The 15584-nt window shown below is 44.5% G+C and overlaps 1 protein-coding gene across 1 annotated transcript in view; it reads left to right on the top strand.

Annotated features, from left to right (window-relative positions):
- cept1b (choline/ethanolamine phosphotransferase 1b) overlaps nt 1–15584 on the top strand; it is a 508560-nt gene that overhangs the window by 20523 nt on the left and 472453 nt on the right. The window contains exons 2-3 of the mRNA XM_056274388.1: nt 3453–3725; nt 3874–4048. Of these exons, the coding sequence (XP_056130363.1) occupies nt 3541–3725; nt 3874–4048 (360 nt within the window). The 5' untranslated portion in view covers nt 3453–3540. The remainder of the gene's footprint in view (nt 1–3452; nt 3726–3873; nt 4049–15584) is intronic.

Genomic DNA, 15584 nt, shown 5'->3' with positions numbered 1-15584 from the left:
CTCCACCACGATCGACTGCTACCCTACCTCTCAGACGACGTGCCGGTCTGGATTCAGCGGAGGCGCCATGCTCTGTTGTCTGCTCCAGCACCAGCCATAGGGCCGCAGGAAACACCTGAAGGAGGTCCTCCCGCTGCTGACATGGAGGAGCCGGGGGCGCAGAGAACAGAGGAGTGCGAAGGAGTGACAGAGCAGGAGGAGATCGATGAAGACCTTGATCTCCGGCTGGAGGACCTGTTCCACGCAAACGACGATGGAGGACCCAGCACACCAGGCTCCCCGGCTCGGTTCCAGCCGCTCCAACACACTGCTGCCAGCTACTCTTCAGGCGAGTAGACAATCACCCAACGTCGTGGGACAGCAGCCTGTGCTCCGGGCGGGCAGTCCAACGCCCCTGACCCAGAAGACGAAGCCGACGCCGCTGAGTCCCATCTCCCGTACACCACCAGACGGGGCCGGCCAGTCCGGAGGCCCGCCTGGCTCCTAGACTAACTTTGACGGACGTGACTAGTTGACTTGGGGGTTACTAGGCTAGTCACAAGAGTCCAGTATGGATAGCGACCACCCACATTTGTTTGACGCCCTTTGTTCCGGGCCTAGTTCATTTCGCGGGTGTTCTGTCCCGTTTATCGTGTTAGATTAATCAGACTGATCTTTGTAGTCTGTTGTTAATTTATGTTGAAGGGACTCAACAGTGCTGGAGGGGGGCAGTGTAGTGGGAAATGCCTGGGGATGTACTTGGAATGTTGCACTGGGCTCGTGCAGCTAGAGGACCAATCACAGGTTAGCTCGCGCTGTCACAGACGCAACTATATTAGACACCGCGGGAGAGACAAAGCGCCAGAACTGTTTAGTAACCATATCGTAGACTGTCACCTTAGCGTGGGATAGAGCAGGGAAACCTAGCGTATCCTGGGCTAGACAGTAGATACGGTGGCTAGCAGTGGTAGTGTTAGCAGCAGACTGCCTCGGTACCTGTAGCTAGCTGACTACCCCCGAGAGCTTCCCCAGAGAGACTGAGAGAGACATTCACCCGGTCACACCGGAGCCAGAGTACACAGAGAGAGAGAGACACGCACCCCGGAGAGCAGCCATCCATCTCCCGCCCCGCCTAGAGCTCAGCCGCCCTGTTCCATCACCAGCCCTGGTCCCAAGGTGAGCTTGCTAACCCATTAGCACACGGCTAACTAGCTAACTAGCAGGCTAGCCCTAGCATTGGCGCAGCTATCTAGCTAACGGTGGTGAAGCCCGGTTTGTCGCACCTAAAAGTCCCCGCCTCCATCCATAGTTATCCGGGCTATAGAAAAATCGCGACAGTAGTTAGCAGTTACAACAGTAGTTAGCGGTTACAACAGTAGTTAGCGGTTACAACAGTAGTTAGCAGTTACAACAATAGTTAGCGGTTACAACAGTAGTTAGCGGTTACAGCAGAAGTTAGCAGTTACAGCAGTAGTTAGCGGTTACAGAAGTAGTTAGCGGTTACAGCAGTAGTTAGCGGTTACAGAAGTAGTTAGCGGTTACAGCAGAAGTTAGCGGTTACAGAATTGTTAGCGGTTACAGAAGTAGTTAGTGGTTACAGCAGTAGTTAGCGGTTACATTGTGGCAGTTCAGGTGTGTTTCTATACAGTACATTGCTGCTTTATATTTTTGTAGGAATTGTGCATTTATGTAGTTATGTGTGTATTACTTACTGCCAGTTTGACTATGTTGACGTTTGTATACAGAGTTATTTTCTTATTTTTGTAATGTTTCAGTTGTACAAAACAAAGCAAAAAACCAAAAGGGGAAAAAAGACTTCAGTAAAATACAAGAAAAGTCAAGCCTTGTGTGTTTATTGGAGGACGTTTGGCTGCTAGCTGGCTGTCTAGCTTTGCACAGGAGTATGCACTGCAAGGGCAGCACACTCGGGCTCACACAAAACGCATGCGTGCCAAGTAACGTGAAGCAGATTTGCTGCTTTAATGACACACACAGGACCCAACCTGCTTGTGCTTTTGATCAATGATATTTTATTTGTGAGGGCTTAAATGCGTGATCATAATGACAGATGAATAGATCCGGGGCTATTTTTTTATTATTCTTATTTTTGTTAAAAAAAATTAATGGAGAATGGGTCTATTCATAACATTTTCAGGGCTGTAGCATCGAACACTCAGGCCTAATGACAGCATTGATGACACTATAACAATGGTTCGATTAAAGAAACAGTGAGCCAACAGAGGAAGAATTATAGAATACCGTTGACTTAGCGTTGTACAGTTCCAAAGCTAATCATTCAGGAAGTCTAGCTATGATTGGCTAAGAAGGTTGGGATGATAGCTAAGGCAGCATGTCAAAGCTGCAACTTTAAAACCCTATTTTTTTTTCCTAAGCTTAGTTGCCAGATGTGCATGTGTTGCTGAAATGCTGAAATTTCTACTTGCCATGCAATTTTTGCCTGCCACTTCTAAAAACCACAGATAAATTCAATGAGAATCACAAACACTTAAGACATTTAAAAGCTGTGATAGAAAATTCTGATCACAGCCCGAAGGTCCTGGGTTCAAGCCCCAGGGTAGTCCAACCTAGGCGGTCGTCTTCTGTGTGGAGTTTGCATGTTCTCCCCGTGTCTGTGTGGATTTCCTCTGGGTGCTCCGCTTTCCTCCCACAGTCCAAAGACATGTAGGTCAGGTGAATCGGCCATACTAAATTGTCCCTAAGTGTGTGTGTGTGTGTGTGTGTGTGTGTGTGTGTGTGTTTGTTTGTGTGTGTGTGTGTGTGTGTGTGTGTGTGTGTGTGTGTGTGTGTGTGTGTGTGTGTGTGTGTGTGTGTGTGTGTTACCTGTGATGGACTGGCGGCAGGTGGCTTGTCCATGGTGTCTCCCCGCCTGCCGCCCAATTCCTGCTGGGATAGGCTCCAGCATCTGCGCGACCCTGAGAGCAGGATAAGCGGTTTGGATAATGGATGGATGAATTCATCAGTTGCGCTTACATCAGCATCAGATATAGCTAGTAAAAGAAATAATCCAATTTTACCTAAATCATCTAATAATCATGAGAATGCTTGAACCAAATTTAAATAACCAACACTACGACAACATTTAAGAGGAGAGAAAAAAAGCGTTATTAAGTTCATGAGGTTTTTCAGTTCTATTGGTACAGTGTATCTGGGCAATTTGTTGGTATTCTTTGCAATAAAAAAAGGTGGGCATTACTCCATGGCTTACTTTTCGTATTCGATGGAGTGTTACTCATGAAGGATTTTAAGCTTTGTATTAGCTCTGCGTAAGGTCAGTACTGCTTATTGTAGGCAAACATGGAGGCCAACTTTCCATATACTTGGCAGATGATGCTTTCTTAGATTTGTCTTCTAACTCTGAGAATGTTTGATACTTTCTACAATCTAAACATTGCCATAATTATCTTTGCCATCTTCTCTCTCCAATTGGGTTCAACCACACTGTGGATCCTAAGTGCTAAAATACATTTAATGAAACAGTGGCAGAGACAAAGCCAGAGGTGCCCTGAAACATCGGGGATAAACCCAAGCATCTAGGACTCCATGGCCACCAAAGGAGACCAGCAGCAGCGGGGTCTGCGGTCCCGAAGAGGCCTTGGCAGGGATACAGAGCAGGGCATGGACATAGAAGCAGCCTGCTGGCTGGCTCCAGGTGTGCTCCGCAGGTTGATTGAACTGCCCTCACCCCCACTTTCCCGACACCAGCTCAAGAGACTTGAGGAACACAGGTAACAGTGGTTGAATATCACTCATTGCATACCACAATTAAAACTTTGACCTGGTTTGCAGCTAGTAATGATTCTCTTAAACATGATTGTGGATACTGAAATGTTGTCTCTTGATTTGGTGGATTGATTATTGGTCATACCCTTTCAGGTACAGCAGTGCTGGTTGCTCCTTGCTAGAGCCTCTGATGCAGCGATACTGGGAGTGGCTGGTGGGATTTGTCCCTGACTGGATTGCCCCCAATCTCATTACCATTTTTGGTTTGGCCACCAATATCTTCACCACCCTGGTGCTGGTTTACTACTGCCCAACTGCCACTGAACAGGTAGGTCATCATGCTTGATTAATATTGACACTGTGGGGTATTGCTAAAGTTAAGCATTGTCACTAGTCTGTAATGTGGGAGAGGGGCTGTGTGATGTATGATTTAAGAAAATTGCAATTGTATAGCATTTATATAAATTTTAGCAAAATAAAGGGGAACTTGAGAAAATAAATAACAAAATTGAAAATAGTGAACATCTATAGTAAACAATGTAAACAAATTGGTATATAGTAAACAATCAAGCTCTCCTCACTATGCCACAGCCAGCTGAAATCCTCCTGCCACTGACAGTCAAAACCACTGACCCTTTTTGTCAGACGTAAGACATAATGAAAAAGTGATGTTAAATCACTCATTAAACCTGGCACGTCTACTTTATAAATGATCTGTGTCAATATACTACTAAGAATGTGGCAACAGAGCAATAAATAACACCGTTGCCTTGACTCCTCATCTTGACTCTACCTCCATTAGTATTACTCTCCTCCATGACGCCTTCATTTTCAGACCTGACATTTACCGCATCTTGTTGAATTATGCGTTTTAATGACTAGGCTTATTGCTAACCAGATAACGTGATGTCACACTTCTGTCTTTTCCCCTCCTGTCCACTTCATCATCCCCAGAAACACTTGTTGTTAAAAAGATGTGATTGTGCTAGCCATACTCACAAAGGTCAAAATATTAGATTGATAGGGTGTAATGTTTTGGTTCAAAAGAAAACAAAATTCACCTGTTTGCTCACAGCCATCCAAATAGGCTGTGACGTGTGATCCTGGGCACACAGCTCATTGCAACTTATTCTTTTTTTGGCAGTTCTTCTTTAGCAGTGCATTTTGGGATGCATTGTGCTGATTACGATATAGCAACACACTAGAGGGGTGCTGAATTTGCAATCACAAATGACTGTATTCCACTGAGTGCAGCAGCGGTCTTTATATAGGGTCTGTGAACATGTGTTTTGCCATGCTGGTCTAGTGATGCAAGCTGTAATATAAGTTTATCACCAAGCCTTCACATCATTACAGTGCATCTCATTGTCCTGTGCCTCTGAACAAAGTATGAGGAAGGCCTGCTTTTAATAATAATAACAATAATAATAATAATACTTGAACGCCTTATCTTGAGGCAACAACATCTGGAGTGCCCTTAGCTTGTTGCCATCGCGACCCAACCCCAGAGAAGCGGCTAATGATGAGATGAGATGAGTTGTGTTGTGTTGTTACAGCCAAGTTATCATGGCATCAGACTTGACGGTATTTTCTCTGTCCTGGTTATTTGTTAGGCAGCATCAAAGAAGCAAGAGAGCCAGGGATTCAGGTCAGCTAATGCTGTGTTTGGTCGTCGTGTGTGTGTGTGTGTGTGTGTGTGTGTGTGTGTGTGTGTGTGTGTGTGTGTGTGTGTGTGTGTGTGTGTGTCTGTCCACAGCTAATCTCGTAACCTACTGGACATCAGCCTTTTTTTAAATTTTTTTATTTGCACAGTTATGATTGTATAATCAAGAACCTCTCATGGTTGTGGTGATCAAAAACCTTTGGAAAACGTTTGTTCTCGCTATTGCCGCTCTCTCTCCTCATTCAACTCTCTAGCTTTCTCGACCAATGTTGCTCTCTGTTGCTGCACACGTGTGCACTGTTGATTAAGATCAGGCAGTGACAGTGCCCATTATGTATTTGGGTAAGCATGTTGATAGTAAACGAGACATTGATTGTTTTTCGCAAATCAGCAAATCATTCCTTGCTGATGTCATCATAGCAGAACTAGAGGAACAGTGGATGAACCAAAAATACATAAATTTATTCACCTCGCCACCATGTTTGCTTTACAGAAATCATGAGGGGGATTAGATACAGAGGTGCCATAGAATCTAATGTTAAAACTTCACTATAAAAATACAATTTCAAGAGAAGGATTGATCACAGTCACAACTGGAAACCACCTCAGTAAGTACAACAAAGCATGAGCCATGTTTTCTTACCGTTGTGTTGTTGCTTTAGAATGAATGAAAGTCGTTTGACTACATTAATTTTATATCATGAAAACCATGGCCCCTTCTGGTAGGCGAAAAAAGGGGTGGTTTGTCACCAAGTCGAAGCACCGGAGAAGGTGCAGTCTGCCTGGCAGAGATCTGTACTCTACTGGGTGCACTCTTCTAGTTGTTTTTGTTTTTGGTGTGTGTGGTGGTGTACGTGTGCAGTCTGATTGCTGAGTGACATAAAGGAAGAAGTGATGGTGATGCTGCTATAGTGCACAGTGGTGTGTGTTGTGGTTGTTGAAGATTAGCTAGATTGTTGGTGTTAATCCAGTATTGCATATAGTATGTGATCCTGTATTTTGTATGTGGTTGTGTTGGCTGTTTTGGAATAAGACATTTGTTTGTTTGTGTGAGTGTGTGTGGGGGGCAGTTCATTAGTGAAAGCCCTGACTCTGTCAGCAGGCCACAAAATGGTGTCTTCCTCAGCTCTTTTACCTCTTCTGTAGGTTTTCTAGCTGGCGCCTTTGGCCTGGTGATGAGCTGTTCACGCTGATACGGTGGGGTATCCAGCTGCCACAGTCTCTCCAGAAGCTTGGCTTCTGGAGAGTTCTGGAGGGGTACAAGAGGTGAAAAGGCACTGCTGCGGAGTTAGTCAGTGGCACATGAATATTGACGGGCCTTGTAGAGTCCACTTGAGTCTGGTGTGCATGGCTGCAGGTTCACCGGGGGGCCTAGGCGTACTAGCTCCACTGGAGTGATAAGATGTGGGTAATCCGACCTAATGAGCAGGAATGGTTGTGCCTCCTTGATGCTTGACAGTGGCAGGTCCTTGAGATGATGGTACCTCTCCTGCAGCGCTTTGGCTGGGTATGTATTTGTTTGTTTATTTGAATAGGGACAGTGCATATTAATGAACATTGGTATCATAGATACACATGTAAATATGCCGGATTGTAGCAATACTGCTAATTTATATCCGTTGTCCCTATGCAGGTCAAAGCAAAAAATAAAAACAGATGTGGTATACCACAACACAATACAATAACACTAAAATATACAACAATACATACATAAATGCAAAATTATACACCCCACAACACCATACACCACAATACAATACAATGCAATACAATACAATACAACATAATACCATGAAACACATAACACAGAAGTGATTGATATAATCAGAAGGACAAAGCTGGACTGAGCTCGCACTGATTAAAAATGATCACAAACTTGGTGTAATTTGAGCCATCTTTTAAAATGGGCTTTAAAAGTGGTAAATGCACAATCCCCTCTAGTGGAGGCCCTTGTACTGTATGTTCTTATTTTAATGTATTCATTTAATGGAGGTGGGGCAAGACCATGTCAAAATTTAGAAGATTGTGTTTCTCTAGAATATTGCAATGGTGAAAAGAAGAAGGCTTTCTGTCGAAGATTTGTATGATTTTTCTGTTTAAGGCTGAGTTTCTTTGCAGTGAAAGCTCTGTGGATCTGGAAGGAATTGCCAGGCTGTGATGCAGGAGTTACAGAAAACGACACTGTGGCTCCATGGATGGTACAAACTTCTTGCCGGACAATGCAAAGTGCCAGGTCTTCAGCTTCCCCATGAAGGCTCAAGCGATCAGCAGCTTCGCAAGGAGTATAGTGCGCTCGAACCATCATCCAATATAGTGTATGTTTCATGTACGTTGTTGCCGCTCTGAAGAATATCACGACTCACCTTGAGTAGCACCTGCCCATTGCTTGTTGGCCAATCTAGGTATAGTGTCCCAGAGATGGAACTTACCAAGCAAGTGCTTTCATCAGTTGCTTTGGGCTTACCAATGCTTACTACGGCATTTTGGCTGGTAGAACTCATGAAGAACCTCAAGGTGCTGTCGTTCACACTGTCTGCATTTGACCTTGAGGGTACACTTTGCTGCTTGGTGCTCACGGCTGCATCTCCAGCACCTCTTGTTCCTCTTGATCCACTCCGTCTTCTGTTCCTTTGACAAGAGTTTGAAGTTGCTACACTGATTCATGTAGTGCTGCACAGATTCGCAGAAAGGACAGTACTTTTTTGGCTTCTCCTGCGTTGCCTTTGCTGCAGATACAGTTGTGATTTTCTTTGACTCTTCCTTCTGTTCACTACCATGGAGAGTAGTAGTAGTCTTTGTAGACTTGTACTCAGCGTGCCAGTCTTTGCGTGGAGCTTACTTGTCTTTATCTGAATTACTACAGTACTAATCTCCATTCACCTGTACACGCACCTTGTACTCCAGACAATCAGCCTTGTCAAGCAGCGTTGGAATAGGAGTTTGGATGGAATTCACAAATCTCTGGAAATTGGCTCTTAGGTCGAGTGGCAACTTAGTTAAGAGGTGAGATACATGTGAGCCACACTTCAACTCTGTCCAGCTCTGGTCTCCCAACTGGTGCAACCTGCCCACTAGTGCACGGACTTGGAGGGTAAATGACTTGAAGGCTCTGATGTCACCAACCTTGATGTTGGGTCCATCCATCAGATTGGAGATCAGCTTTAAGGCCAGATGTTGAGGTTGACCGTACATCTCATTGAGTGCTCTCATGGTGTCACTGAATGGGAATAGGCCATTGCTGTACGAATCAACAATGAGCAGTGCGTCTTCGCATTTCAGGTGATCTGTCAATATCTGAAACTTTAAGCACTCTGAAACATCAGGTGGGAGCATGTTGTCTAATGCAACCTTCAATCTTGCAAACTCATGTGGGTCCTCATGTATGAGGTTGGGGATTGTTGGCTTAGGTCCACAATAGGTGTCTATCTGTGGGTGTCTGCCGAATGAGGCTGGACCCTGAGGCCATCCAGCTTGATGCAGGTGATCATGTGGGTAACGGTCATCCAAATACCTGTACTGATCATCATGACCATAATAGGAGCCATAGCCATAAGCATGATGATAGCGATCCTCAGTGCGGCTTCTACGAAAAAGAGGATGATGTCTGTCATCTTCCCAATAGCAATCATCATGATGGGCTTTCAAACTAGGCTATTGATAAAATGCAGCATGCTGACTGTGGTCGTCGCCAAGGGGAGGATAGGCATCATCGGGCAGAGGGCGGACCCTGTCATCAGGTTGATGGTAGGAAGCACCATATGGAGGCGGGTAGCAATTGTCAAGCTGTAGGCAGCCCCATGCTGAGAGGCATCATCAGGCCGAGAACGATACCTGCTGTCTAGCTCACTTAATCTAGCACCATGAAAGGGGTGGTAGCTATCGACAGAATGACGGTGAACAGTTCCAGGTGGAGGGCAGTCTCTGCCTTCTGGGTGATGCAGCTGCAACTGTTCCAATGCGCTTGAGCCTTGAGGCAGAGGGGACTCTCTACTCTCTGGTGTTTGCGGAGGGAAGTCTTCGTAGAAGGGGGATGTGTCAGCCGAAGTTGCTGGTGAATGTGCTGCATGCTGACCTGACAGCCCTGCTCCCTTTAGACTGTCACTGAGCTCCTTAATCAGATCACGTTGGCTGCCTTTTGGGTGTAGAGACTCATCACTGAATGACACCTGTGGAGCACTTTCATGTTGACGTGGGTCCTGATGACCACTAGGTAGAGTCAACTTACTAATGGGTGCAGGTGTGGATAACATATCTTCCTCATGGCGTCCGGGCCTTGACCTGGCATACTGGGAAGCTGGTACAGGAGAGCTAGAGATCATGTCTGTAAGGCGTTACACATCTCGTCACAGTTGGTCACTCTCCTGTCTCATGCTACATATATACATCTGAGAACATCAGAGGAAGTAATCTGTCTGTCCTGTTCATCAACAGGAATGCGGTGCCTAATAGGGTAACTGACCTCATAGTCCTGAAGATATGATGCATGGGCGGCCCACATCTCGTTCCAGGTCTCTCTCATCTGGCCTGAACATCTTGGGCTGAAGTGGTTGCTTGGATCTGGCTTGAAGGACCAAACATTGTGTGAGAGAATGTATATGGTTCCACAGGTGTGGCAGCAATCACTTAAGGGTGGTGGGTTAGGGCACTATTTTCGTGTTCGAGTGAAAGTGTGGAAGAAGGAGATGCAGAGATGTTTGAAATGAAAGAGTGAGTGAAACTTCTTATAAATGTAAGAGTAATCGGGGCACCATACTCCCAGGAATTAGCTGTCATTTAGGCTTGATAAAATTAGTCTTATAATTGAAAGGTTCTTCAAGTTTGATTGTGATTGCTTCAGTTTTATGAAACGCCAGTCATATATAAAGGTACGAGTTGTGGCCTCATGAAAATGTGATTTATTTACTAACTCAAAATATGTGTAAATGAGCAAAGTAAGTAAATAGGGGAATTGAGGAATTGAGAAATTATGTGTAGAATAGCAGAAACTTAATACAGGAACTTTTGGTAGATATCATTAGTGTTGGGTGTTAGACCCCTGAAACTGTTAGGTTGGATGATTGACCACTACAGGACTCCGATCAGAGAGCACAGAGTCGTCAGTTTGATTTAAGTCCTTTACTTGCAGAGTGGTTATAGTTCAAGCAGTACAAACGGTGCAGCATAACGGTGCATATCTCTATTCTGAAATCAAAACAAGGAAAATAAATGCGTGGATGTCTGTGAGTTGTTACTGGTAGCCAGCATTAACAGCATTTAAGGATCATACAATTACATCTGCACCCTCTCCGAGTTCATATTAAACATCTAATGTAACAGTAACCACTATTGTCATAATAACACACTGACAGCACGTTAACTGCATGTTCACAGTAATACAGGGCGAGCTAACGAGGCTAGCCAATTAGCTTAGCACTTAGCATGGCTAATTTCGGACCAGGCTAAATACTGAAACGAGTCCTTTCTGACATTACAGCAGTACAATGAATACACTTAACATCGACTAAACAACGCAATGTCATGAAATACAGAGAGAATCAAGTTATTGTGCTACATGAACCTCATAATGGTAACATTACAACTTACATCGTCAGTGACTTCTGCACCAGTAGCAACAGTGGATACATAACAGAGAACGAGCGGACTGAGAAGGAAACGGAGCCGAACCTGTGATGTCAAAATAAAGAGTCTGAACGTAAAGAATTCACAACAATTAGTATATGACTCAAACGGTCACAGTTCACTCAGTAATATAGTTGATGTTGGCAGTTCCCAGCTTAATTGCCTAACCACAGTAACATGTCTTAGTCACAGTGGCTCAAGTGAAAACTAGTTTAAAACAGCGGTAGACTTGCTATTTACTGTATTTAAAAGGACCAATAGGAAGAACAGACAATGGAAAGGACTATGATGAACTACTTTGTAAAACTATATCACGTCAACACAGCTGGGCTGGGTACATGTTGAGCATGAGATTGGTTTCTCACAAGTCCACTGATAGAAGCATTATTGTACAGCAGGGAGGGCAACTGGGATTGGCTGTTTCGGTGAGAGATAGGAGGGTCTAGCTGTGGTGTCGGGTTGGCTGGTTCCACAGGGCAGGCCGTGTGGTCATCATTGAAGACTGGTTTGACTCTTGGTAGTGATGACTTAGGCTGTGTCTCCTCCAGAGACCTTTTTTTTTCCCCTGGCGGTATAGCTGGAGGTTTTTGCATGGTGCTTGAGGCTGTTACAGGCAGTGAACACTGAGCATCCCTCATCTAAGTGACCTCTTCAGTCTCACCTGACTCCATGTATCCCATCCTTATATACAGTGGCATAATGACCCAAACCAGCAACCAGTTTCATATGCAAATATGGGCGTGAACATTAACTAGAGTTTCAGTGGCCATGTGTACTATTCACAGAAGATTTGTGAATGTTTGCAATCACAGCATTGTACGGTGGTGAAAGATGTACTTTAAACCCTCTCGGTTCAGGGATGCTCGTTCCCTGTTCACATATACCCCTTTCCCACTGGCCAAAAAACCCGCTAACACCCACTGACATCTGGCTTTTTTGGCCAGTGGGAAAGGTTACAATCGGCATTCAGTCCCGGGTCAAATGACTCTGCAATAGACACGGTTTTTTATCGCCTCCGGCTCCGGTCGGCATTGATGATCAGGACACTTGAGTAGACCCGCTAATTTTCGCTCCTTTTCCGGCACGATGCTATGATGCGTGTTGAAGTTCCGGACGTGGGCGCATAAATAAACAGGTAACATGCAACGGCGATTTTGTTCTTCATATTGTGCAAGATATAACACTGGCGAGACAGCTTCTGCTGATTTGAGGGGAAGAGGAAATAAGGAGACAGGTTTCTGGCACTGTGAGAGACGCTGCGATATACAGCAATATATTGAAAATTCTGAGTGAAAGAGGCATTGTTCACAACCCAAGGCAAGTTATAAACAAATTAAAGGTGCTAGAGAAAAATTATTTTTGTCTCAATTATTTTTGTCTTTACTTTTGTCTCTACTGTTTACTTCCCAGTCACACTGAAAACCTTTTCTGGCACATGTTAGTGACATCGAACGTGACACACCAGGAAAAACCCCCCAAAAAACCCAGGCGTACTCGGCTACTCGCATAGTTGCCAAGTCCGCTTATAGACCCCTTTTCTGTCCGTAAACATAGTGACGTTTTTCTGTGGGCGGAGCTTAGCTGGAGGCAAAACATTCCCCTCAGATACATTTAAGGGAAGCCGTTAGCTAGCTAGCTGCCGGCTACTAAGTTTTATCAGCTTGTATATTTATGATGGGCAAAGAAACACATATTTCTGAATATGTACAGTTGCTTTCTCCCCCCCAGGACAGCGAGTCTTACTTGAAAAAGTTAACATTAACCAACGGGACCAGATTGACCGACCCATACACGCTCACTCAGTGGATCGACGATTTGACAGGATTACCTACCGTGGAGTGGCCAGGCATTTACACCTTGTATTCTGCCAGAACTTCTAACCCGCAGCCAAGATCCTGCTCTTCAACCACCAGTATTTTGCATCCCGTGAAAAGCCAGAGTTTGGAAAAATGATTGAGTGTGTGACGTGCAAGCGCTTCTTCCATTGTGATTGTGCACAAGTGAAGAGGAGGCTACAGAACTGGCACTGAAGTCAGTGTAGATAAATACACCTGACCCACCTGCGTCAATCTAAACAGTTGGCCATTGTTATTTGAAGATGTACTGTATATGTTTTTATTTCAACAGGCAAGCCATTGAGAACTATCTTTTTATAGCCACTTGAGGAAAGGTGCCAAAAAAGTTAGACATTCAATGTGATGGCAGAGGTATTTGAAGATGTGAGTACAGTATTTGTTATTCTTTTTTTTTTTAAATTTATTTCTGATTTTTCCCTTTTTTCTCCCAATTTAGTGGCCAATTGATCCCTATTTTAATTCAAACACCCACCCTCATATTGCATGCGTTCGCCAACTGCATCTCTCCGGCCGGCAGTCGAAGGAAAGCGCCTCCCCACTTTCGTGACAAGGCGAATCCAAGCCGAACCACTGTTTTTCCGACACACACAGAGACGCATTCACATGACGAACACAAGCCGACTCCGCCCCCCTCCCGAAGACAGCGTTGCCAATGATTGCTGCTTCATCGAGTCCGGCCATAGTCGGATCTGACGAGACCAGGGCGCGAACCCCAGTCCCCAGTGGGCAACTGCAGCGACACCAAGCCGATGCTTAGACCGCTACGCCACCGCGGACTTAGTATTTGTTATTCTTAGGTATATGACTCCTGTATATTCTCTGGAATACAGTAACGTTTCAAAGTAAGAGGTGGCTGTTTGCTATAAATACAAATAACAGACACTGTAATTAGATTTTAGAAGTTTATTTATTTGATGATTCTTTCTATGTTTGTAAATTCTAATCATAATCACATTTCCTTTCTCAAAATGAGCAGAGTAGAAAAGCTGAGTTCATTGTTTTACACACACACATTGTAGGCTATTTCATACCTACTCTTCATTTCCTGGGCACTACAGATCGATAGAGATTGGTAAGAGCACCACACACAATCATCATGTCATCCAAGAGGTTAACTTGTGAAATAGGAATAACAGAATGCAAAATTTTGAAACCCTTCCATCTGCTTATAACTCTCTACGTGTATTCTCACATGAGACAGTTGTCTTGACGAATCTACTTCAGAAGCAGGTAACTGACGCTTGCCTTTAGTGAAACTTGGTATACGCAAGGTGGCACCATATGCAGCAAGCTCATCCCTGATCAAAAATCCCCTGTCTGCTAAGACTTCATCTTTTGGTTCTAATAGGTGTAAAAACCCTGATTCAACTGTTATTTGCTTATCTGACACTCCCACCCCAGCCTGGGGACAGGAATGAAACTGCCCCCGCAGGCCTTATTCCCACCAGGTACTTAACTGTGTTATTATGTTTGTAATTGGACCAGGTTTGCGCTCTAGCAGTCAAGTTAGTCTGTCTCGCCACAAAAATCTCTGTACAGTCAACTATACACCGGCATCTCTTGAAATGTTGCCTGAAACTCTTTGGCATATTTTTAAGGACAGCACCCCTAGTTGGCCACTTGATAATGACAGGCAACCAGGATCTTAGAATGTTTGATATTGTGCCTTCTGAAACTTTGAACCTATATGCTATATCTCTGTTACTGAGCCCCAATCTCAGTTTCATAAGGACCACTAATAAATGATCTTCCAGCATGAGACCTACAGTACACTTCTGCACACTATCTTTTATTTTAGTTATTAACCAAATGAAAATGACTGAAGGTAGCCCAGTGAGAACCCAAAAGTGTGCAGCATTGTTTCTGACCATGGAGAATGAGAAGCATGATTTCTGAAGCTCCTCTTTCAATCCTGCATTCTCCTCTTTGAGTTTGTTAAAGTCTTTTCTCAAGTTGCCATATTCAGTACTGAGTTGGTCATACTTTTGACTGAGACTGTTGTATGCTTCTTGTGGGACCATAGCCTCAGCTTCTTCTTCCTTTTCCTTTCCAGCCTTAGAAAATACAGGGCAAAACAGAGACAAATCGTAGACTATTAGTGAAGAAGCCTGCACACAGGAATTGCACAGCCTATGGTAGTATTCACAGCCGCCACAGTTACAAACTTCAATTTGACTTAGCTAACGTTACCTCTCCAGCTTCTTCGCAGGCCTGCCACACTGTCGTCCACAGGAAAACACAGAGGGGACAAAGTCTGGGCTGTGTTTGTCCAAAGAAGCCTCTCCTACAAAATAAGATGGAGCTGAAGCTTGCTATCAGAGTGTCAGCGTGATTACAACAAGTTACTGGTAGCTTAAGCTAATGCTAAGAGAGTTCACATTGGGAGCGAGATCACCCAGTGTTATTCCTCCTAATCCCCACTTTCTGATTAATGTTAGGTGGGCATGACAAACCTTGAGACACATATCCATACCTAAAACAGACAAAAGTATAGTTCAACGTTACCTTACTTACCTGATATGAAGTGTGCGCTACAAACACGAGTATTTTTGATGATCTCCTCAGTCCAGTCCTTTCATCTTATCGCGTTTAACCACAGCTGTTTGCGTGCGAACCTTCGCAGAGCCCACGGTGCAGCTTGCGCGTGCCTACGCATCAAGGCTACCCAGTACGCAGGTGGCTCTGAACGTTCGCCGTGGACGCATACAATCAGTGCAGTGCAAGTG

This window comes from Lampris incognitus, chromosome 2 (assembly GCF_029633865.1).
Source record: "Lampris incognitus isolate fLamInc1 chromosome 2, fLamInc1.hap2, whole genome shotgun sequence".
NCBI classification, from domain to species: Eukaryota; Metazoa; Chordata; class Actinopteri; order Lampriformes; family Lampridae; genus Lampris; species Lampris incognitus.
Note: the sequence above shows the minus strand (reverse complement) of the source record. Positions and strands in the feature narration are given on the sequence as shown.